Genomic DNA, 23,150 nt, shown 5'->3' with positions numbered 1-23,150 from the left:
CTTTGAATCAAAACATGTTCTTGTTACAAGAAAAGCAGTTAAAGCTGCTTTGTCCTTTCTCTTATCATAGAAATTAAAGTACAGTTATTACACTACAAGGACTGTAGAACTTGTAGAACTGCACATTGTTGTTATCAGTGTGGTGCAGCCAGTGTAACATGCAGCTTGTAGAAACAGGTAAAGAGCCTCACCCTTTCAGCCACATATTTCACAGACTGCACACTGGTTCCGTACAGGTTATCATTGTACTGTCCCGCTTCGATAAACTTGTGCTCTTGGATATCTTTCTCCATTTGCTCTCTGGACATCACAAAGTGGTAGTCTCGCCCATCCACCTCGTAGTCCCTCTTTGGTCGAGTGGTATCTTTGGTGAAAGGAGGAAAATAAACTCAGAAATTTGTAACTCAGAAACTAACGTGTAATAATAAGACCAACTACCCAGTATTATAGTTGATACCGTTTTATAATTGCCACAAACAAAACCATGGTGAGAACGTCAATGCCAGTTCTTTCTACTCCGTATGTTCCACTGAAACCCGCTTCTTTCATTCCAAATAACATGTTGCTTGTAATTCTTGTGTTTGGCTTGCACACATTTTTATAGTCGTTCCTGTCCTAAATCTTTCAAGAATTCTCACCTACTAAGTTCTGAGATCTTCACACAGATGTCATGATGGGATTAAAAAGCTTAAACATGTTTTGGTTGATTATTGCCAGGACTTAAAGAAAAGTTATCAGTCTCTGGAACTGTTATCAGCTGACTACTCTTGTCCTATCTTACAAGCCTGAGAAGTTCTGTTTTTTCACAGTAGGGCTCCCAAACGTGTGATGATTGTCTTTCAAAGACAGTAACAGCTTTATTTCTTTTAATTTTTGAGCTAATGAGATAGGTAACACAGCATTAAGGTTTCATTTAAATATTTCTTTTTACAGCACCACAGACCACACAATACATTACAAAATACAATTGCACAGCATGTACTTGTACTGTAAGTCACTAAGTCATATTTAAGCAAATTTACTGGAATAGGAAAGAAACTGGCTGCTAATTAGCTACTGTAGGGAGTGTAACATTAACAAATAAACTTTAGATATTATAACACTATTGTTCCTAACACTAGCTCTGCACAAACTAGAACACCTAAATAATACAAGGAGGATATACATATAGGAGATGGATAAACATAAATAAAGGGATGGAAGAAACAACTCAGCTTGTTCACTTACCTTGGTGCCCTGAACTGACAGCAGCTTTATATGGTTTCAAAGGTAGAAATAAGGTTGAAATAAAAGAGACGGGTAAATCAAAACATGCAAAATCAAAACTGCTTTGGCTGTTGAAGAACACAACATACAAAAGGGAGTGAGGTGATGCTGGTAGGGTGGGTCACACACGTATACAAAACAAGACTGCTAAGCAAGCAGCAACATAAAGGAGGTTTCAAACTGGAATGTAGGAAGGTGGCTGTAACGAGACTGAAAAGGCTGAACAAATCATGGCTGAGATTGATCAGACCCCATCTGAGGAATCTGAGGAGACACGTCTACTGAGAGAGTAGGAACTTGACTGTACTATCTAAGAATCTCAGGAAGTGGCTTCTTTAATCGATCAAGCAGCCTTTCGGGAAAAAAACAAATAGCGCTCAAATGAGCTCAGGATACAAAAACAATGTTTGGCTACAAATGGCAGTTTAGCAAAGCAAAAAAAAAGCAAAAAAAAAAAAAAAAAAAAAAAAAAAAACTAAATATAATTGAGAACTGAACAACTATTCAACAAACAAATACCTGAATATCTATATGTGGGTACTGGTATTTTTTGTATAATTATACTCTGTAAGGTCTTGAACCTTAAACATTGTAAAGTGTTGGTTGTGATTTGGCGCTATACAAATAAAATTTAAAAATTTTAAACTAAAATTAATCACAGTCATACACACACATAAAGAGGAAAGGAAACTCATATAACAATGGGTTATATGAGTTTCTTTTATATTAAGCATGTTCCATTTTCTACAATTGAAAAGTAACCAGTGGTTTAAACTAAAAACATAGAATATTGGTAGGAAGAGCAGATGATGCTGGTGTGGAAGGAAACTTAAAACACGTCATTGATGCCACAGCTGATATGATTGTGGCCACCACTGATGAACAAACTGATGAACAAACACACAGTGCTTTACACACGACAACACTACCTGTCATTTCAGAGCAGATGCGTTGCATGTTTACCATGAACAATTCAAAATCTCTTCTCACTTTGACTTCATTTTTTACTTACGTGGCACACAGGAGCCAAACTTGTCTGGGAACTCTGAAATCAGATCATCGTTGATTCTGTCCTTCATTGGTCCGAGGATTATGATGGGTCGGGCATAACTAACTGAAAGGAAAAACAATACTTCTCTTAACTCACTACTGTTTTCTTTATGTTTGGTCAACTTGATTGGTGGGATTAAGTTAATATAAATTCTAATGTCCCAATAGGAGATTTGCTTGTTGCTCATATTCATTAATGTTGTGCAGCTCACATACAAAACACAGCTTAAGTGTTGTTAACATTCCTCAGTGTTCATTCATGTGTGCAAAGATTCACATACTGAGAGTGGGCTTTAACGACATGAGGAAAGAAGACTTACTTTCTTGCCGGATCACAGGTTCATATGAAAGAATCACATCCTCTTGACTTCCTAATGTGGCACATATTAAAAAATGTTATTATGCTAGATGAACTAATACTCATCACTAATTTAAACAACGTTCTGTGTTTGGCCAAAAGTCCCAATGCTGGCAACACATCACTCAACCTGTTATCTTTCACTTATCAAACTGATACCTAGATGTTGATAACTATAATCAACTATTACTAAGGTCATGGTCAAAGTGCAGCTCATGCTTAATGAAGCAATCACTTGGTAAAAATTTCCAAAATATTTAGGTATGTAGGTGGCTTCCCACTTGATTACATACAGGATCTAAAAAAATAATTTAAAAGCAAAAAGCCACAGAACAGTGACTTTTAGCAGTCATGTTAGCTGTTTAGAGTGTCTGGTTATTTGAAGTTACCAAATAAAACAACCCTGATTAGTAGGGTCTGGGCCCTTGGTTCCAAATTCTTTACATGCACAGAGCTGTTGGACAAATGTGATATTTTGTTGATTTTTGAAGTGAAAAGAAGCAAATACACAATAAACAACAACATTTCTTCAAATGCTAATGCACTTTTATTTAATAAATGTAAAAATAATTAAAGAAATATACTAATACATGGGGCATGTGCAAGCGTTTTGGGCATTTTAGTGAGTCAGTACTTAGTCAAGAGCATGCAGTCACACCAGAGGGAAGAAAACAGCCATCTTATTTATCTGCTGCAGGGCTTGTCTTCACGTCTTTTCAATGCAAAAATCAACTTCATATAGCATGATGTTTGCCCAGGGTTGGTAATACATTGCATACAGTGGTAAGTTACGACATCCCAAATGACATATTACAACATACAAAACCAATACAACATAACTGTGACATGTTCCAAAACTATACTTCATGCTCACAAGCAAAGAGAAAAACGTCTCAGTTGTTTATGCCAGCGTCATGCATACATGCACATCAACATGTGAAGGCAGAACTTAGTAACGGATATGAATGTAAAAAGTCGAATTAGTGTGACAATAAATATTTGGAAGGCTCGAGTACATAAGAAACACCCTCATTAAGCAGTGTGAAAACCCTGCAGGTGGTCTGTTGTAGCTGGAACTGTCTGATGCCACTATCTTCACAGGCCTAAGAGCTCATTAGCAGCAGTAAGTGTATAAATGGACAGAATATAGCACTGAAAATAATAAAAACAGACTGACGGCAAACTACAGAAAGCTGGAGGATAAGCTGAAGAGAGGGTGAATCCTCCCTGCGTAAGAAAACCTGACATGATTCTTTAGTGGTTTGCAAGACTTCATCTCAACTACTGTGAGTAAAGCAAACCTTGAAACAGAGGTTAAGACTTTGCAAGCTCAAAATGCAGCAAAATGCAGCATGCAACAATGCAGGCAAGAGATACACGACAAGACACACAATGACAATGAGCCTGTCATTGCTGTTCTCGTGCGTGAGTGGGGCATGGTAAACACAAATTAGGAATCATTTCTGGACAAACTTACTGAATGTCTTTGTCCCATACCCATCATCACCTATGCCCAGGATGTCCTATAGGCCGTCCAAAGAGAGCCAGAGAAGAAGAAAGACAGGAAGGACGACAGCCGCAACATAAGCAAAAAGGTTGGAGGCAGTAAAAGGAAGTAGCTGTGGCCCACTGATCTCTCTGAGCAGCCAGCAGGGGCGTGGGGCAAATGCAACACGATCGCACTGAGGCTAGTTGTTATCTCTGAAGGAAAACTAGGTCATAAAAAATTACCATATGGGGACATATCACACCAAAATAAAATGCAATGGTCTGGCTTCTTTCCTGCTGACTGATCAGCATCTGAGCCACAGTGTCTCTGACTGTCATCCAACAGAAAGAGAGAGGAAACAAAAACGACAGGAAACGGTTAGGGGAGGAAGAAGGAAAGGCCTCCACAAAGCCTCAAAACCCCTGAATCTCCTGTTGAGATTGTTCGGTCTGAACATGTGCCCTACACTGCCACTCTGTGTGTACATAGATGTGTGTCTGTGAGCTTACTTACGGTCTGAATCACTGCCATCCTGCTCACCCTCTCTGTTCTTGTAGAATGGGAACTTTCGTGTAAAGATGAAATTCTTTTTACGTTTGTCATTGAATGACTGTGAAGGGAGACAAAGCATGGGGCAAACAGGTACAGTATATATGTCACGTTCATGCAGGCAAAACAAGTGCTTGCAAAAGGTGGGACATCAAGAAACTCTTGCAGTTGTTTCTCCCAGACGTTCTCTCATGTGGATTAAGTTTGACTCTACAGTAGTACACTACAATAGTTCAAATTTACATTTGTCATTGACGTAGCTATAAAGCTTTATTTAAAATGATGACAATTTCTAGTTGAGATTTGAAAACATAAAAAATCATTTTATAGCTCAATCAATTAAACAAGCTATTGAGAGCAAGATAATCATTCTGATATCTACATAATAATAGTTGAATCGTTAGACTGGGACAAACACATTTAGCATGACAAACAGCTCCTGGATTTTTAATTTAGCTAATAAAAAGGAAATTCAACACGTCTATCTTTTTATTTATACCTGTTATCACATAGGTTTTTCTTTTGACCAACTTGAAATGCTTTTTGTCTGTAAACAACTTTCACTTTGAATATGGTACTATCTTGGGAATTAGAGGCTGTTGGTTATGAATCTTTGATCTTTAAGATCTTAAACATGTCCAAGGACAAATCAAAAGTGAATTCTGTATGTCATAGACAGGAATCACCCGTGGGTGGTCACTGACAATAAACTGAGCTTCAACGACCCCATCTCCTCCGTCTCAAGGGCATGCAGACTTGCCCATGTCAACATCTGAAAAATCAGATTCTCCCATTCGGACTATGCAGCACAACTAATTGTGCACGCTCTGGCCATATCTTGTCTGGACTACTGCAATGTCTTACTGACAGGGTTACCAGCTGCACCATCAAACCAGTCCAGATTATCTAAAATGCAGCAGCACGTCTTATTGTTGATCAGCCAAAAAGGACACGTTACACCCCTTTCAACTCAACTACACCAGCTTACCTGAACTCCCTTATCCAGGTCTACAATCCCTCCACCAATTAACTAAATGTAATGTAAATGTAAATCCACTGAGGTGAACTTAGAGGATTCCTGTTAGTGTGTCCCGATGAAGACAGTCCTGTGTTTAAAGGGACTGAAAAGTGTCAGTGTGATTGGAGATGATTGTGTGTCTGGTCACAAAATTACCACAATACCACAAAATAAATGTTACACATGCGGTGACCTGTGCAAAGCCACCTGGATATGCAAGTTTAACAAACACGCTTGTTTGGTCCATCTGGGAGAGTAACACTGCAGGTTTTCTTGATGTACCACGGTTGCATCAGAGTAAAAGCAAGCTGAGAGAAGAGTTACTGAGATCATGCACTGAGAGACGTAACAGAAGTGAGTGTTACATGCAATGAACTGAAATGGAAGAACAGAATGGATGAAGCTTCAAATAATGAATATGCTGCTGAAATCATCATTTGAAGTCAATATGCAGCTGCTTATGTCATGGTAGACTTTTGGAAAGCTACAGTTCTGAGGTTGTCATGGACAGAGTCATGTTTTAGTGTCTGAGAAGTTGTTTAAAGACACAAATGAAATGTGTGTCTAAAGATCCTTTTTTACAGGAGGTAAAACATTGACATCAGTTAACATTAGAGAGGAAATGCCTGTGTTGTCTTTACATGGCTTTTAAAAATTTGAGGCTGCAACACACAGTTACGCTGGTGGAAATGGAAATGAAGACACATATATGCATGATTAAACTGCCTGATGTTGTCTAGTGTATGAATGAATTCTATCTAACCTCTTGGACTAAGCTGTGAACCCTCTCAACTGCAGAAAAAGCCAAAGAACCAACATCTGACTATAACTTGTAATGGAATAGAACTGGAAGTCACAGTCACTCTAAAGGTTTAATAAAATAACTTTTTCTTGCACACAGGATGTTCAGTTAGCGCCACTTTGAATCATTAAATTAATGTAGTGATATACAATGGCCACAGTGCAGTCTCATAAAGGCACTTACCCCTTTTGAATCAAATGACCCTGGCTTGGCATTGAATTTCACAGTCTTTAGACGAGCCCGCTCTTTCCTTTCCACCCTGCCAAGCAAAGAGCAGTGTCAGCCACTGACCACAGAAATGAAATGCAAATACTCACACATATGCTACCCTGAATGAAAGAAACGTTCGGCAACTCTGAGGTGAGGACAATTCAGAGGCTGTTTCCTCGGAAGTCTGCATTTGTAGACTGACAGCACCACAGCGTTGCCACTGCGAATGTCCTCCTTAGCATTATAGCAGAGAGTTATTTCCTAGTGACATTTGATCCAGACTTGTTGTCAGCTTGGTGTGTCACTGCCTTTACAACCACATACACTAACCCTGTTGATTCTAATTAGCACAGAGAATCCTTTATGTACGTGTCTTTCCATTAATGGTCATAACTTTTTTATTGACTGGCCATGTTGCCTTACTGACGCGAACACCTGTCTGGTCTGAAAATATGAGTTGAGAAGAAGAGAAAAGTTGACAATTTGAAAACTTTAGCGTCACCTTCAGACAGATGTGTAGTTGTCCCAGTCCTCTTAGAACAGATCATCACTCACACATCATTCAAAGGTTTGAAGAACTCAACCAGAAACATATTTTCATTCACTCCTCACCGTCTTTTACTGGGGATGACGCCCATTTCCTCACTGTCCCCATGTGGTGTGACACGGCGAGCCTGCCACCACTCATCATCTGAGGCGTTGATGACGTGGAGGATGTCCCCGTAGCGGAAGCTGAGCCCCTGACTGGGCAGCCCACTGTCCTTTGACTTGTCATAGTCAAACAAAGCCCTGTTGAGCAGAGGGAATATCAGGATTCATAGTGGAAATGCAGTAAATCCCTATTATTCCTATCATTCCTCCATGTGAAGTCTTATTTCATTAGGCAGAATGAAACCAGAAGCACAGTTTTAGCAGGTCAGAGAGAATAGTGACTGCTGGTCTGTGGGGGTTGCTATAATAAGAAATGTTCTCTGTTCGAGACACCAATCACAAACCTGGTTTTACCTTGTGTGTCATACATCTTTACTTTGATTCAGTGATAAAAGAACAAAGAAACATAACAAAACACAGATCAGTGCAAAAAATCATTTGGAATGGATTTCTAAATTCTCTGAATTTAATTAAACATAAAAAAAAACAAACAAACCCAAAAACAAATAAACAAGCAAACACCGTGGGTAAAATCCAAAACAGACCAACCTCACATGGAGTGACCTCTTTTGATTGGTTCGCAGGGATCCTGACCCAGAGCTCATGCTGTGGTTCATCATCTGCTCTCGCAGGTCATGGATTTTGGCCTCAAAACGTCCATACTCTGCAAGACAAGAAAAGACTAGATCAAGACTGACAGTCCGGTCTAGAGGTCAGCCTAATGATGCAACTAAAATTGAAAGTGTTTGCTGTGAAATGAAAAAGGGATTTCTTGATTCTTGATGACTGTGACCACAGAGATGATGAGAAGGAAAAGAAGTAGTAAATTTCTATGAATACATTTATAAACATTATATATCAGGGTAATGTCTTCCTTCTGGCTGTAAACTTAAACCTAACCTTAATTCAAAACACTGAAGTGAATATTTCAGTTTCTGAAGATAAAAAACAGCTTTTTATAGTAATACATTTTTTGTAATTTGTGGTCTTGCACGTCTGTGAACCAAACTTCACTGACATAAAAGAATATTCATACATCAATGATATAATCAGCATCTTAGCATGTTAAGAAACTGATGTAAAGACAACAGATATGAGACATTTTCAAACATCTGAGGCAATTTTCTGTGTTGCTGTGTTAACAGACCTCCACAATGACACTACCAACACACAGACACACTTAAAACATAACTTATCAAGTTAGCTATCATAACTACTATACATATCTTTTGCAGACAATAATGCACCACCATGATTTCCAGTCAATGACATCTAAAGCCATGAACTTTATTGTTTTAAAGTAAAAATAGGATGTGAAAAGCCATCACTCTGTTGACAAGCGTGCTTTCCCTGACAGTGCAGTTACTACGATGACAAAAAAAGCTGATAACTTGAGGCATGGCTGGCTAATCTGTCACTTAAAGAAGATCAGCCGGCGAAGAGATATGACATATTCTGACATGAGACAACCACCCACTGACGAGGGAAGGAAAGATACAAGAAATATACTGTAAACACAGTAGAAAATGCAATATGCCGTCATTTCACTTTACCACAGCTGTACCAGTCTACAAGTTGCAACACATCGTCAGGCAAGCCTCTTTGGCATGCTGCGAGTCATCCCTGTCATATTCAATAATCACCCAATCCTGAGAAGTTTGTTTCAGAAATTTCAACCCACATCAAAATGTGTATTTATTTTACAAGTTAACTGATTTCAGTATATTACTCTAAAATAGGTCCCACATACCTGTCTGCATATTTAATTTGATGTTAAATCTTCTAATGCTGCCGGTCTCCTCCTTACAGTATACTGTGCTCCCTGTGTTCCTTCTTTGTTCTCTACACAGTCGAATTCTGTGCCGAATGCAGCGCTAAGTAGAGAAAGAGAAACACCTCTCTCTCCTGTGGCTGCTCTCATGCAGCTCAGGGGCTGAGACAAGTGCGATCGGACGCGTCAAACGGAATAACTGTTTAAAGCAGAATTCACTTCATAAACAAAACCCCTCCCTTTCATGTGGATCTCAGCATGCATAAGCATGTGAGCATCTATGGTTGTGTGGACAAAAAATTGTAACTGTAATCACTGTTATGAGGATGTTCTAAAGGCATTTTGTCTCCATTTTAACAAGTCTTCACTCCTTAAAAGAATTATTTAGGAGTTAAGACTTTGTTTTGGTGTTAAGATTAAGGTGAGTGTAAGGGTTAGAGTTAGGCTTCCAGTTAGGCTGGACTGAACTTAATGTAAGGGGCTGGGAAATGCACTGGCGAATTACAAACCCATTGTAAAATGTGACTTTTACAAATTTAGTTAAAATATTTGATAACTTATTCCATTCCACTTATTACTGGTGTTGTTAACATCTTAAACTGGTGCACTTTCCATCTGCCATGAACATGTTACAAGACAAACCAGAATCTGTTTTTGTGCAGCACACTGAGCCTTACAACTAAACTGCATAAGCATTAGCAGTGGTTATGTTTGTTATGTTGCTTCATCTCAAAGCATTTCATCAGGCTGTTGAGCTTGTTTTGTAATAGTAACCACTGCACACCATTACTCACAGTTTTCAAGTTTAGCTACTTAGCAGAGACACAAGTCTATGCTAGAGGGACTATGAGTGTGATAGGAGCTCTACTACTTAAATTAACTCTGAGCAGCCTGCTAATTTACTATTTCAAGCATTTCAGGCATAATATCACCTACTCTACATTATGCTTTAGAAACCTAAAGTTTAAATTTTGCCAACCAAGAACTCTGATCAGCAAATCCACATCCCACATCCCCGGCCATTTTTCATCACGCCTGTAGTTTTATGTTGCATGACCTGGAAACCAATTAGGGAAAAGAATGTCCAAATAAGATCTTACTGGAAGCTGTTAAAATATATACAGTCTGACACGTACACTTTGATATTTCTATGTTGTTTATGTATGTCTCCTTTGAATGTATACTTTTCTAGTTTTAAAAATTAAATTGAAATAAGGTTTGAATCTCGTGAAAGTGCTCACTGTGGTTGACCACAGAGTGAGTGTATGTTCAACTTATTGATCAACTTCCTCTAATAGTATAGAATAACGCCTTTAAAACACAGCCAACTTGAGCTAACTTTGACCCTGCATGTTGACTAGTGCAAGCTTCTCCTCTTGCCCAACTACTCAACACCTCACCAGTGTGACCACAGGCAGCATCTCCACACTGACCGAGCTGCCACACTCCATAGACACACAAGTACGGTACACCTCTACTTACCTCTAACCTTTCAGGTGATTGAATTTAATTAGCTCTTGGAGCTAAAAAGAGGCCATTCTCTTTTCAATAGAAAGAACTACCATTAGTTTTTCTCAGAAACTTCTTTATACTTAATGTGGTGAGTTTCTGCAAGTGGATTTCTCTGATGAGAATGAACAAGTGCTCATACTGTACCATTTTCATCACAGTGTATCAGCGCAAAAAGCTTTAAGAAGCCAGAAACTCCTCTTGGTGACTAGTACTAACTTAGAGAACTATCCAGAGGTGGTTTGCCTGGTTTCAAACTACTCATTTGAGCACCAAATATGTATGATTCAAGAGAAGGGTCACATTAAATGGTTTTCAAAAAACTCAAGAGAGGTTACTGCAGCAACTGGTTCCTTTACTATGGTAATGCACTTGTACATTAAGCCACCAAGAAAATCCTCTTCAATGGTGATTCTACTGTAGGATTAACCTGAATGCCCCAACACACTCGCGTGATCTGGCACCTTGTGGTTTCTGGAGTTTCCCCACAAACAAGACTGACATACTTGAAAAATGCTGCAAAACCTGAAGAGATGTAATTTAGGCAGATAACTAAAAGCCTGCTGGGCTGAAAAAGGTTATTTTAGTGTGTGTTTTAAAAGCAGATCCGCTGACTACAAAACTGTTGTGATCAGTGTGGTTTAGGAGAGAAAGTAGAGAATGAATAAGGATTAGGAGGGAAAGATTTGGGGGCTATTTCTTTTATATGAAAGGACTGAGGAACTATTGGCAATGTCACAAACTGTAAACTTGGGTGTGTGTAAAAATTCTGATTAATATTCCCCAAAGTCCCACATGAGTTCACTTCATACAGTAATTTTTCTCACAAAGGTAATTGTGGTTACATGTTTAGGGTTCTCAGCAATAATAACTTCAATTTGCTCAGAACCTGTCTTTACTGAAACAGTGTCCTATTTACTTCAGATAATCCAAAGACGTCACTGTGAACTTTTTGTTTACTATTATTGACGCAAGAACTACATAAGAATTCTCCATAGAACTACTGACAGCTGAATTAAAGGGAATAACCTCTTCAAAGCACAACATACACAAAGACATTATAAAGATTATAACATTTAAAATTATCTTTTTAAAAGGGAAGAAGAAAGGACGGTGTGCAGGTCACAACCCAGGAACAGAAGAACAAAAGGTAAAGGGTTTAAAAAAGTGCATGTGCAAACAGGTTGAGAGTTAAGGATCAAGCGTGCTTTAGTAGGAGTGAATGGATTGTCATTGATCACATTCACTCAGTTACTCTCATTTAGATGAGTCCTGGTGAATGATGCTAAAGCTCAGAGCAGCCACAGGTGCCAATGGCACAAACCTGGTGCAGGAGAGTGGGCCCGTCGAGGTGAGCATAGAGCAAGTTCTGATGGGTAAGAAGAGAAAGCAGATGTTAGTCTTAAAGAGGTCTTGAACTCGAAGTTAACTGTAACAAGTCACCTGAGTTGTATGAGTCATTCAAAAGCATTTGATGAAACCAATTTTTGAGTCACCCCTAAACTAAAAGGGCTCGATTAGATTGTTGACAAGTCTCTCCTGAGCTTTGTGTTACTGAAGAGTCTTCAGTAACACAAAGTCCCTCTGAGCTTCTGCACTGTACACCTTGTGGCAAGAAAAGGTATGTGAACTTAACTTAAAAACTTAATTTGTCATAAAATGTGATCTGAGCTTCATCTAGGTCAAGAGTATTAACAAATATAATATGCCTAAAATAATAACACAAATGAATTTGGATCTTCCATGTCCTGAATGAGAACAACCATAAAAACCTCATTTTGCTAGTGGAATAATTACATCAAAAAAGCTATTTGGAGTCACGTGTTAGCATAAGTTAAGAAAATTAATTTGGAGGTGTAGAACTAGAACTACTTTGACTGTCAAAAGCCACTCAAACATTTTGGGTTTGCTATGAATGTAATTATGTGAGCCATACCTGGCTAGAAGGTGCTTTCAGAGGATCTATCAATTAAGAATTGATGAAGTTGGAAATGGTTACAAAGTGATGTCTACAGTTAGACAAACAATGTACAAAGGGAGACACTTTGGGACTGTGGCTACTCTACCAAGAACTGGTCAGGCAGCCAGTGAAAATGAAAATGACCCCAAGAGCACAACAAACAGTCATCAGTAGTAAAGAAACAACCCTGATTGACGGTCAAAAATTTGAGGGCATCATTGAAGAACATCTGTGTTCATAAGTCTACAGTATGTAAAACAATGAACAAGCAAGGTGTCTATGGCAGGACACCACAAAGGAAACCACTGCTTACTAAAAAGAACATTGCTGCACGCCCAAAGTTTGCGAAAGAGCACATTGAAACTCCACAGCAGTATTGGCTAAATGTTTTGTGGGCTGATGAACCAAAGTCGAACTATTTGGAAAGAACACACAGCACTACATCTGGCACTACATATAATCATAAGAACACCATCCCAATCGTAAGGTATAGTGGAGCAAATATCACAATGTGGGCCTGCTTTGCTGCATCAGGGCATGGCCAGCTCGCAGTGATTGGGGGGAAAAATGAATGAATGAATGTATCAAAAAATTCTTCAGGATAAAGTGAGAATGTCTGTACATCAGCTGAAACTCTGTAGAAGTTGGGTGATGTTAAAGGACAATGACCCAAAACACCAAAGCAAATCCACAACAGAATGGTTTCAGACAAACAAAATCCATCTTTTGGAGTGGCCAGAGCCCAGAACTCAACCCAAAAGAGATGCTATGAAACTACTTGAAGAGAATCACACATGAGACGTCCAAAGAATTTGACAGAGCTAACCAAACCAACTGTTGCCTTTAGCTTATGTCTGACTACCTACAAATCAAAAAACCTTCATTCAACTGATAAAATCAACCAAGTATCTAGTAGTAGTATGTGAATGTACAGATACAGTCACTCACAATAGCTCTCCATATAGTGTCACCTCCAAGACACTGAGAGGTCTGTGACTGTTGTTGTTGCCTCTACAGCCTGTCACTTGATCCCGTTGCTGTTGACTTTAATCAAAGGAGGCATGTAACCAATCCAACTGTCTGATCCACTACATCCACGTTTTTAACAGAAGGCTGGCAGGAAGTTTTTGCCGGTTTGGAATTAGCAGTGCCTGGGCTATTACAATTTATATGCTACAGGACAGGGGACCATAAACCAACACACTTGTTTAGTGAAGCAGATCATCTTTTCTAACCTTTTTCACGAGCGTTGTGCCAGTAAGCACTTCTCGTATTTGTACTTTAAAAAGACTAGTAGGTTCCAGAGAACACTCCATAAAGACTCATAAAGCTTGTACTCTCTACATAAGAGTCCTACTGTTCAGCAGGATATTTCTACCACAGGGCTCCTGTGCTTGTACAGTAACTTGTTTGTAGTGACTCACCTTCTGGTCTGTACTGGGCAACGATGGTGACCACCTGTCCTGCTCCTTTCAGTGCTGCTGCTGCTTGTTCGTGTGTGGCTCCTCGCAGGTCAATGCCATTTACCTGTTTTAACAAAAAGAAACATTCAAGGAAGTATTTAGGTCTTATTTCACAGTGCAATGACCTGCAACTTTCATGGACTATATACTTTATCTCACACCAGTTCAATTATATTATTTTAATTAATTAAATTATCATTTAAATTAATGTATTAATAATTATGTATTTTACAGAAGAATTTTATTTTGTTGACATTTTTTCCACAGTATTTTATCAGAGAAGAAACTGCAATCATTAACTCCAATGCACAACCTCATGTGAGTGATTATTCTGTTACAGAAAAGTGAACATCATCCATTTCAGGTACTGAATCCTCTCAGTTCTTCTCTTATGCTCAACAGGGAAAGTTGTTGTTAGACTTTAAAGTCACTCCACTATTAGAATATTAACTGCCTGCTTTCATCAGTATAGACTGAGATGTTGATTAGGCCCAAATTAACAGCCAGATAGTGCCACGTTGATTTAACAATCTTTAGGCTGTACGAAACCATAACACCACAATGAAATGAGACAGTGTCATCTGTTGCACAGTGGGGTATTAGTGTGGGAGGCAATGTAGCTAATTAAAATTAGCTATAATGAGGCAGAACAATCACTTCCTCCCAGCTACTGCCCGTTATGTCATCTGTTCATTATCCCAGTCAGTCATCATACATACATTGATTCTAAAGCCACTGCCTCTGAAGTTCTAGATATTAAATATTTATTTTTAATATTTATAAAAGTCATGGGGTTTGTTATTGGTTGTTTATTAGATGATTACAGCCAAATAACTGTACATTTACATTTACGTAGTCATTTGGCAGACTTACAAGTGAAAAAATATCTAACCCAAGGAGAAGAAATTCCTAGAAAGCGATCTAGGAAGAACTGTTTCAGTTTCATAAGGTTATGTGCTAAAATCTTTTGAAGCTTTAAGTGCAGAGAAAGTTGTGAAAGAGCTCTTTTTTCAACAGGTTTTTTAAAAAAGGGAGTGGGGCTGCTGTGAGTGCAGAGGCAGGTAGGTCGTTAGTGCTGGTAACCCTGTCAGTAAAACATTGCTGTAGTCCACACCAGATATGACCAGAGCCTGCACAAGGAGTTGTGTTGCATATTCCAAAAGGTGGGGTCTGATCTTCCTGATGCTGAAAAGGGTAAATCTGCATGCTCTTGGAACAGAGGAGATGTGGTTGGTAAAGCTCAGTTGATCATCAATGACCGCCCCCAGGTGTCTGGCAGACTTAGTGGGGACAATCACTGCAGGACCCTATGTTGATGCTGATGTTGTGCTATATTGAAGGTCTGGCTTGAAAGATGAGAACTTCTGTCTTGGAGAGGTTGAGCTGAAGATGCCTTTCTCTCATCCAAGCAGAGATGTCAGAGACATAAATGAAATGTGTAATAACTGTAAACCCTGCACTGCACTTGACTGTTCTAATCTGGTGTACAAATGTTGATAATGTTAAAGTGGCCCCTAAAATAACTCCTGTGCAGATTTGTTAAAAAATGGAAAGTCTGCTTAAAGAGAAATCATACTTATAGCTATACTAATTTTTAAGAAGCCTAAACGTGGTGTGGAACCCCAATGACTTCTACTGAATAAATTAGAGCAGACATATGAAATAAAAAATTAGCTCTGCTGTATACTTAAACTAGTGCTTTGACACAATATAGGTTTCTGAATGCTGATTGAGGCAGGTCAATGTCAAGCTTTTATCACTGATGAAAAGAATCTTTCTGAATCTGAATCTTTCTGCAAGCATGTCAGCAGTTTTGTCAAAGTTTCCTTTTTCCTTTTTAAGATACAACTGTTAATTCTGACTGTATAACTACCACAGCAGAAAGAGTAATACTACCGGTGACTCTTCAGAGTGACTGGTAACCAGAGTTTGACTGTCTGTCTGAATCTTTGTCAAATAATTCACATTGAAGACAGACATTAAAGGCTGCAACTAAAAAGCCTTGTCATTATTGACTTATTTATCAATTGTTTTTTCAAATACAAGTAATAGATGAGAAGTGAGAGAAACTAGTCAAGAAAATAGTGAACAAATGCTATTTGTCTTTTTTCAGAACATCAAAAATAAGATCACACTTGATATTTGATTGACAATGTTAGAATCAGCTTCTGTTGATACTAGTTCATAAAAAAAAATCAGTTCACATCTACAGAATTTACAGATATTTAGAGAATATACATATGGCATTGTTGTTCTCACAGGTAACAGATAATATTGTACATAGTGCAAAGAACCACCTCTAGAGGTCACCAAGAGCATGAGAACACTGAATGTTTCTAAAAACTAAGAAAAAAAAACTAACAAATTTACTCTGCATAACCATGTTTATTACATAAGGTAACTGTTGGTTTGCTGGGAACCATACAATTGAACATGACCAGTGTCAAAATCGTCCTACTAAATACCACAGGCACATTCAACCTCTCTGTTGTAGTACTGCAGGGACAGGAGACTGTAAAAAGATTTGGTTGTTAATGTAGTGCCCTGAAAATAATCTAGGCCAGTAGAACTATCACACTGTCTATTAATATGCTTGGAACGCATAGGTTTAACAAGAGTCGACCATATTAACAGTCAACAGTGAAGCCAGCAGCCCAGACTTTGTTTTATTAGTTTGGATCTTTTTCTAATCATTTTGATTTAATATTATTTTTTTTCCTGTTTTAATTTATGTATAAGCTTACTACAAGCTCATATATAACCTAATTATTAAAGTTTGTTATATACATTTCTATCACAAATCCAGATGCTGAAGTGTAATGACAGAGTTAGAGTTTCCCAACATGCTTGTCAATCTTATAAATAAGAACTCAGGTTGAGGTGGTTCTCGTGTACTTACGGATAAGATCTGGTCTCCTCGCCGCAACTCTCCACTCAGGTCGGCAGGCCCTCCTGCAAGAATGAAGGAGACAAAGATGCCCTCGCCATCTTCACCGCCCACGATGTTGAAGCCAAGGCCTGTGGAGCCTTTGTGGAGCACAACCTTCCTCGGTTCCCTGTAAAGACAGTTCAGATAGTACATCAGCTCTGGGGAGTCGGTGGGTCTCAGCATCTTCAGCTTTGCCGATGAAGGACAGAGAGGTGGACAACAATCGGAAGGTGTGCTGACGACAGCTTTAGCGATGCCCTGCTCAAGCAACAGAGCTCAAAGACTGCCAGAGCTCCACAGAGGGATGGTGCTCTACTTAGGATCACTTGTCCCCAATTCAGTTCTGACGAAAGAGAAACCTCATTGCATGCTTGCATGCATGCGCGCACACACACACACACACACACACACACACACACACACACACACGTGTATGGACTCAAATACAAAACGTCTTGGACACCCTTAGATGAAAAGATCTTTGTTGTTTAGCATAAAATTACCACCAACAAGTGTGCATGGAGAAACAATATTAGGAGTGTAACTTGTGCAGATACTAGTTATTCCAAGTCACATCTCACACATTTAAAACCAGCAACATGTTACCCTTCAAGAGGATGACCAAGTACAGTAAATATAAGCAGCATACTACCATCTGCTGGAGAATGCAGAAAGTACAGGAGTAAGAAGGAGTCCAGTCACTCCACTGGGAACGGTAGGCACTTTACTTGAGGCTTTGCTTAATATTACTTATTTTGCCTTGTTCCTCTTGGCATCCATACCCCACATAGTGACTCACTGTCAATAAAGACTGCTTCTTACTCACCATCAACACACACTTTGTGGTTTGTGTCACTAAACAAGCCAATCTTATGTACAAACACAGGATGTAACATTCTATGTTAGTGACAACCTTATTTGTCTGAATTATAACCTTAAACAAGCCTCCAAAAACAATAATTTCTATACTTTCTAATGGCTTGCAAATCAGATACCCTGACTGCAATCTTCTGACAAAAACATTTTCAATGCAGCTGTAACGCCCTACAGACTGAATAGACATTTTGGCCAAGGCTTAAATAGATGAGAGTTTGAAGACACATGCTGTTATTTACACAAAAAGACTTAACTTGGAGTTATTCTTTCTTCATATTAGAAGATATCATATGTATGAATGCGCTTTCATATTATAAAATGATCAAATTTGAACAAAAGCATTCAGTGACTGGTCTGTTGCATTTCTAAGGAGCATGTTGTGTTATTATAGTAACATAGTTTACATGAGACACTTAATCAACCCCCTACGCTACATGCATGATTAATCTGGAAACATTACAAACATCAACAATAAGATACACAATAAGCTGAAATTGTCACAGTATTTTCTTCTACAGAATCTACAATTTTTGTATCAAATGAAAAGTGAAAAGAAAACATTTTTTAGAAGCAGACACAGTGTATTCTACAACTGCAAACATTGGCAATGCTTGATTTTCAATTATAGTGACAGACTGACAGAGAACTGGAAAAATCTCTGATACACCTGTGTTCCACATCACTGTCAAACAATTCTGCAATAAATCAGAAATAAACAGCTGAAGATTCAGATTCTCACCATAGGTAGAAAACGATCATGTGATTAAAACTGAAAATATTATAGTCTATTTAACATAAAATAACCATTCACATCACTACTACTGAATACTACACTATATATACAGGAATAATGACTGACATGTTTATTCCTTACTTTTCGCAAAAAAGAATGTCTACTTTAATAATACAGCTAATTTTAAGCACATGTAGATTTTGCCAAAAGCTCAGCTTTGCTATTGAATGACTCAGCATTAACGTTGTTTATTTTATGACTCTTCGTGTACCTTGACCATCCATGGTCCCAAAGATGTGATTCATTTTATATTGGACAAGTCATTAGAAAATATGCACTTACAACTCAGTCACCTGAGACTAAATTGAATTCATGGGGGAACTGTGCATCCAAACCAATTGAAGTTGGTTTAAAGATAGTTCACCATTTCATCCTTCTGTTTACTGGTGGAATCATTGCGATTTGCCCCTCCAGTCTACATGTGGTTTGTGAGCTTGAACAACATGTCTGTCTGTGTTCGTCAGGGAATTTTGTTGGGGGTGGCACAGGGGTATAAGGTATCAGGGCCTTGTTAAAAGCTATCTGGTCCCTATATACCCAGATTAGGAATTGTGTCAATATTCTCAGTGGGGATTCAAATACACTTTCAGTAGCTGCTGGCCTTTGCGGGTCTGTTGGCTTCATCATACTGTGACCTTCAGAATGTACCTTTTTTTTGCAGCTCAGTGAGAAAAAGCTAGGATAAATGTCAGGATTCATAGCCGGAAACTGGTGGATTGTTCCCTCTGAGTTAGGAGTGACCTGCTGCCCAGAATGACAGAGGCTAGGTATCTTGGGTTCTTGTAGTTCATGGATCATAAGACAGAGTGCACAGTTATGCTGGCGCTGTACCAGATTGCTTTGGTGATGAGGGAGCTGGGCTGAAAGGTAAGGTTTTCAGTTTGCTAGTTGATTTATGTTTCAACCTTCACATACTGTATGGTCATGAGCTCCAGCTAATGACCAAAATAATAGCATTGCAAATATGGCAAACAGAAATATGTCAGTTAAGACTCTCAGTCGTACAGGTGAAGTTATCTGGAAGTTGAGTCATGCAACTAGATTTCCTTCTTGTTAGGTCAAAACATTTCCCTACTAATCAAAGTAGCTTCTTTAATCTGAAGATAGTTGGTTAGAGAACACAAATTTCTGCTCCAGGTTGGTTTCACTTCACGTCTTGCCAGAATAGGTGAAACAATCGAATTATCCATCATCCATCCCCAGAAAGATGAGGCCCAATTCACACCTGCACCAGGTTGGACACACCTAATGACCCACTTTAGGGGGTAAGAGGGATTAGCAGAGGTGTGACTATTACATGTTCACAACTTTCCCTTCACCTAATAAGCCTATTTATGCCAGGGGTGAAGTGAAGTGAGGGGGTGAAACCAACCTGGAGCATAAATTTGTGGTCTCTAACCAACTATCTTAAGACACTAAAATACAGTGACTGTTGTGTTTTATCAGCTGAGAAAGCTTTTATGTTATGAACAGGAGTTCACATACTTTTTCTTGCAACTGTAACTACAAAAACATCATCACTTCAACTTGGTAGTATGCAACAGTACCACAATGTCATATTTTAACCAAACTAATCCAGAACTTATGGTGCTTTCCATTGGGCTAGCAAGCTGGCTATTAATTTTACTGTCAGATGACCAGTTACTGAAGAAATTCAGACTGAGGTGGTGTGGCTGGAGTTAAATGCTTGATGTTTACCAATAATATTCAGGCCATGGCTGGAGGCAGAAGAAGAAAGAAAGATAATTTACCTGAATGCAATGCACCTAATGGTCTGCTGTGTGTTGGGAAGCCCATTCCCCAGTTACTATATTATATTAAGCACATTACCTTCCTTAGGTATGATTGTGAATTCCAACCTAATTAAAACCTACACCCAGACCTGCAGCAGAGCCGCATGAAATATGATATAAAAATACTTTTTAATTATTAGATGTCCCTTGTTATACAGACAGATTTTTCTTTTGGACATGACTGAGCTCTTCTGTCCATGGCAAAAGCCAAACTTAGATAAAAGTACCAGCCACTAGCGGGCTAGCACACTACTGCTAAATCAAGAGCTCAGACAAAAGACAGGAAAGTGAAAATGAAGGGAGGTTTTAGTGATTAGTGATTGCTGCACCCAGGGAGGGAATACATAACTGAATGTATAAGAGAAAACCAAATGACAGGCCCTTTATATGGCAGGATGGGCACAGTGGTGGAGTGCAGAGAATTGGCAACAGTGGTTGTGTAAAGTACCTGAGAATGTCCGAGGCAGGGAACAGGCTTAAGTGATAGTTTGGGAGGGGGGCGGAGTGGAAGAGGCTTTTGTCGCTCTCCACTGGGGAATAGTGTCGGGGGGAGGGTGCTTTGTCACATAGTTTGTTCACAGTGCTGTAAACTGGCTCAGCCGGCCTACAGTGGAGTGAGAGACAAGAGCAGAGGTGTTAGTGTCCAGAGGCAGAGGTGGGACACAGCGACTGGGATAAACAAGGGTGACAAGGAATCACGAAGATTAAAGACAGAATGCATAACCGACATAAAAAGCTATGAGATGTGATAGAGAGAGGAAAATGCTGATACATGCTGTAAATGATATTTGAATACTGAAGATCAAAGCGAGAGTCGGGCAGTTTGCATGCTTCACATTTAACATATGTCCTGTCATTATCAGTATGGCACAGAACATTGCTTTTTATATTAGGTTAATGTAGCTCAATCTTTTTTTTAATCAATTGTTCAATCAATTGTTCAGAATGTTAAATATAAAAAGAAACATTGAAAATGCTCAGGGCTTTTCCACAGCCTAAAATATAATCTAAAATATACATATATCATATATTTGATAAACAACTTCAGGGATTCCAGGTTAGTGATTATCAACATGTAAAAAAAACCCCTGACAATTCATAATCTCGCACTGAATAATCACTTAATCATGTTTTATTGCAGCAGTATCATGGTAATTTCTTAAAGCAATTCCTATTGACTTGTTAGATGTGGCAATTCACATTGTCTTAAAGCTTAATCAGTTTTAGAAAAATTCATTTATGTTACAAAGAGTGATTATTAATTATGCACAAGTTGATCCAAAAGCCAATAAAAGGATATACTTTGTTACATTTAGGGTTACAATTTGGCATTTAATGAAACCATACGACCTCTGTGGCACACCTTAAATACAGATACAGATGTGAATGATATCCACAGTTATAGCCAGTGTTGGAAAGGTTCGTTTTGAAATGTAATAGACTAATTACTTATTATTGTGGTAATATGTAATAATGATTGTAACTATTTTAATTACTCTTAATCAAAGTAATGTCACTTTTTATATTTGAACCCTTCGACTATGTTACTAAAACACAGTGAACCTCACAACAGTACCAAGATAATGGTCAAACCTCTATCAAAAGCTCAGAACCTTAAGACTGAAAGGTTTTGAATTTAAAGCAAACCACATAACAAATCACAGAAGGTGTTCCTGCATGGAAACTAGATGGAAAGGAACAGATTAGATGTTGCATTATACATTTCTACTTTTTGTGTGCATCTTTGTAATCACTAACATTTTGATTACTAACTGTCATATTTTTCTCCGTATCTGTAAGGCCCTCTTTTTTTTACATTTACATTTAGTCAAATAGCAGACACTTATGAAAAAAGGCACAAAGTTAGCAACAAGCCTAAAGAGAAGACACTGAAAGCTAAGTGTTAATATATCCTGTATAATTTTATTTCCTTACTAGTAGTGAATATACAAAATGAGTGAATAATCTATTTGTTGCAACAAACGTATGTTTGTCACTTTAAAGTCATCAATTATATATTAATTTGATAAAAGAAAGATTTAGACAGAAATATTCTTGGTCAGGCATCCCAAACAAAACTACCAATTCATGCAATGACGGACATGAAGGAGCATGCAAGTGTCTGAGAACACTAAATATCTCACCTCAACTGGAAGTGCTGGGAATCAAACCTGTGACCCTCCCCATCATCTAGTGAGGGATTTCTAATAGGATGGAAGAAGGAAACTTTTGATCAACCAATGATTACAGCCTTTTAACATAACATGCTGTAATCTGTCCATTCACATTTACAGTCCACTGATACACGTAGACGCATGGCACACAGAACAAAACAACATCCTTGAGACTTCTGTGGGATTTAATAGTTTTCAACAGCCTAACACATAATTGCTAATCATCAGTATGTTAGCATGGAGAGGTGAAAAAGACAAAGTGCAAATTCATATCATTTGCTGAACATTCAGTGAGCGCAGTGAGTGGATGCCTGCTGTTTGTGAACTGATGTGGATCCAAGTGTGTTTATTGGAGCATGCAGTACAGTATGTGCGTTTGAAAATGACTCACTCATGCATAATGAGCATATTTGAGGCACGGGTCTGTGTGTATACACTATATTAATGTGAGGCTGCTAGTCATTGTGTTGCAGACGAAATTGGAACAGA

General features: G+C 38.5%; 1 protein-coding gene across 12 annotated transcripts in view; it reads right to left on the bottom strand.

The window, feature by feature from the left end:
• The window catches only part of dlg2 (discs, large homolog 2 (Drosophila)), a 148,598-nt gene that overhangs the window by 4,697 nt on the left and 120,751 nt on the right, over positions 1-23,150 (bottom strand). For 4 of the 12 annotated variants that reach the window (XM_026372246.1, XM_026372248.1, XM_026372247.1 and 1 more), the window contains 12 exons: positions 22,632-22,691; positions 20,936-21,091; positions 16,996-17,152; positions 14,058-14,160; positions 11,998-12,042; positions 7,943-8,057; positions 7,355-7,531; positions 6,716-6,791; positions 4,677-4,773; positions 2,637-2,687; positions 2,279-2,380; positions 192-364 (listed from right to left, as the gene is read on the bottom strand). In XM_026372246.1, coding sequence (XP_026228031.1) covers positions 192-364; positions 2,279-2,380; positions 2,637-2,687; positions 4,677-4,773; positions 6,716-6,791; positions 7,355-7,531; positions 7,943-8,057; positions 11,998-12,042; positions 14,058-14,160; positions 16,996-17,152; positions 20,936-21,091; positions 22,632-22,691 — 1,312 coding nt within the window. Of the gene's footprint in view, positions 1-191; positions 365-2,278; positions 2,381-2,636; positions 2,688-4,151; positions 4,774-6,715; positions 6,792-7,354; positions 7,532-7,942; positions 8,058-9,143; positions 9,321-11,997; positions 12,043-14,057; positions 14,161-16,995; positions 17,153-20,935; positions 21,092-22,631; positions 22,692-23,150 lie in introns of those variants that run through there. The other 8 variants (XM_026372250.1, XM_026372249.1, XM_026372251.1 and 5 more) reach the window with 8 other exon arrangements.

This window comes from Anabas testudineus, chromosome 14 (genome assembly GCF_900324465.2).
Source record: "Anabas testudineus chromosome 14, fAnaTes1.2, whole genome shotgun sequence".
Lineage (NCBI taxonomy): Eukaryota > Metazoa > Chordata > Actinopteri > Anabantiformes > Anabantidae > Anabas > Anabas testudineus.
This window is presented reverse-complemented; position numbering and strand designations above follow the sequence as displayed.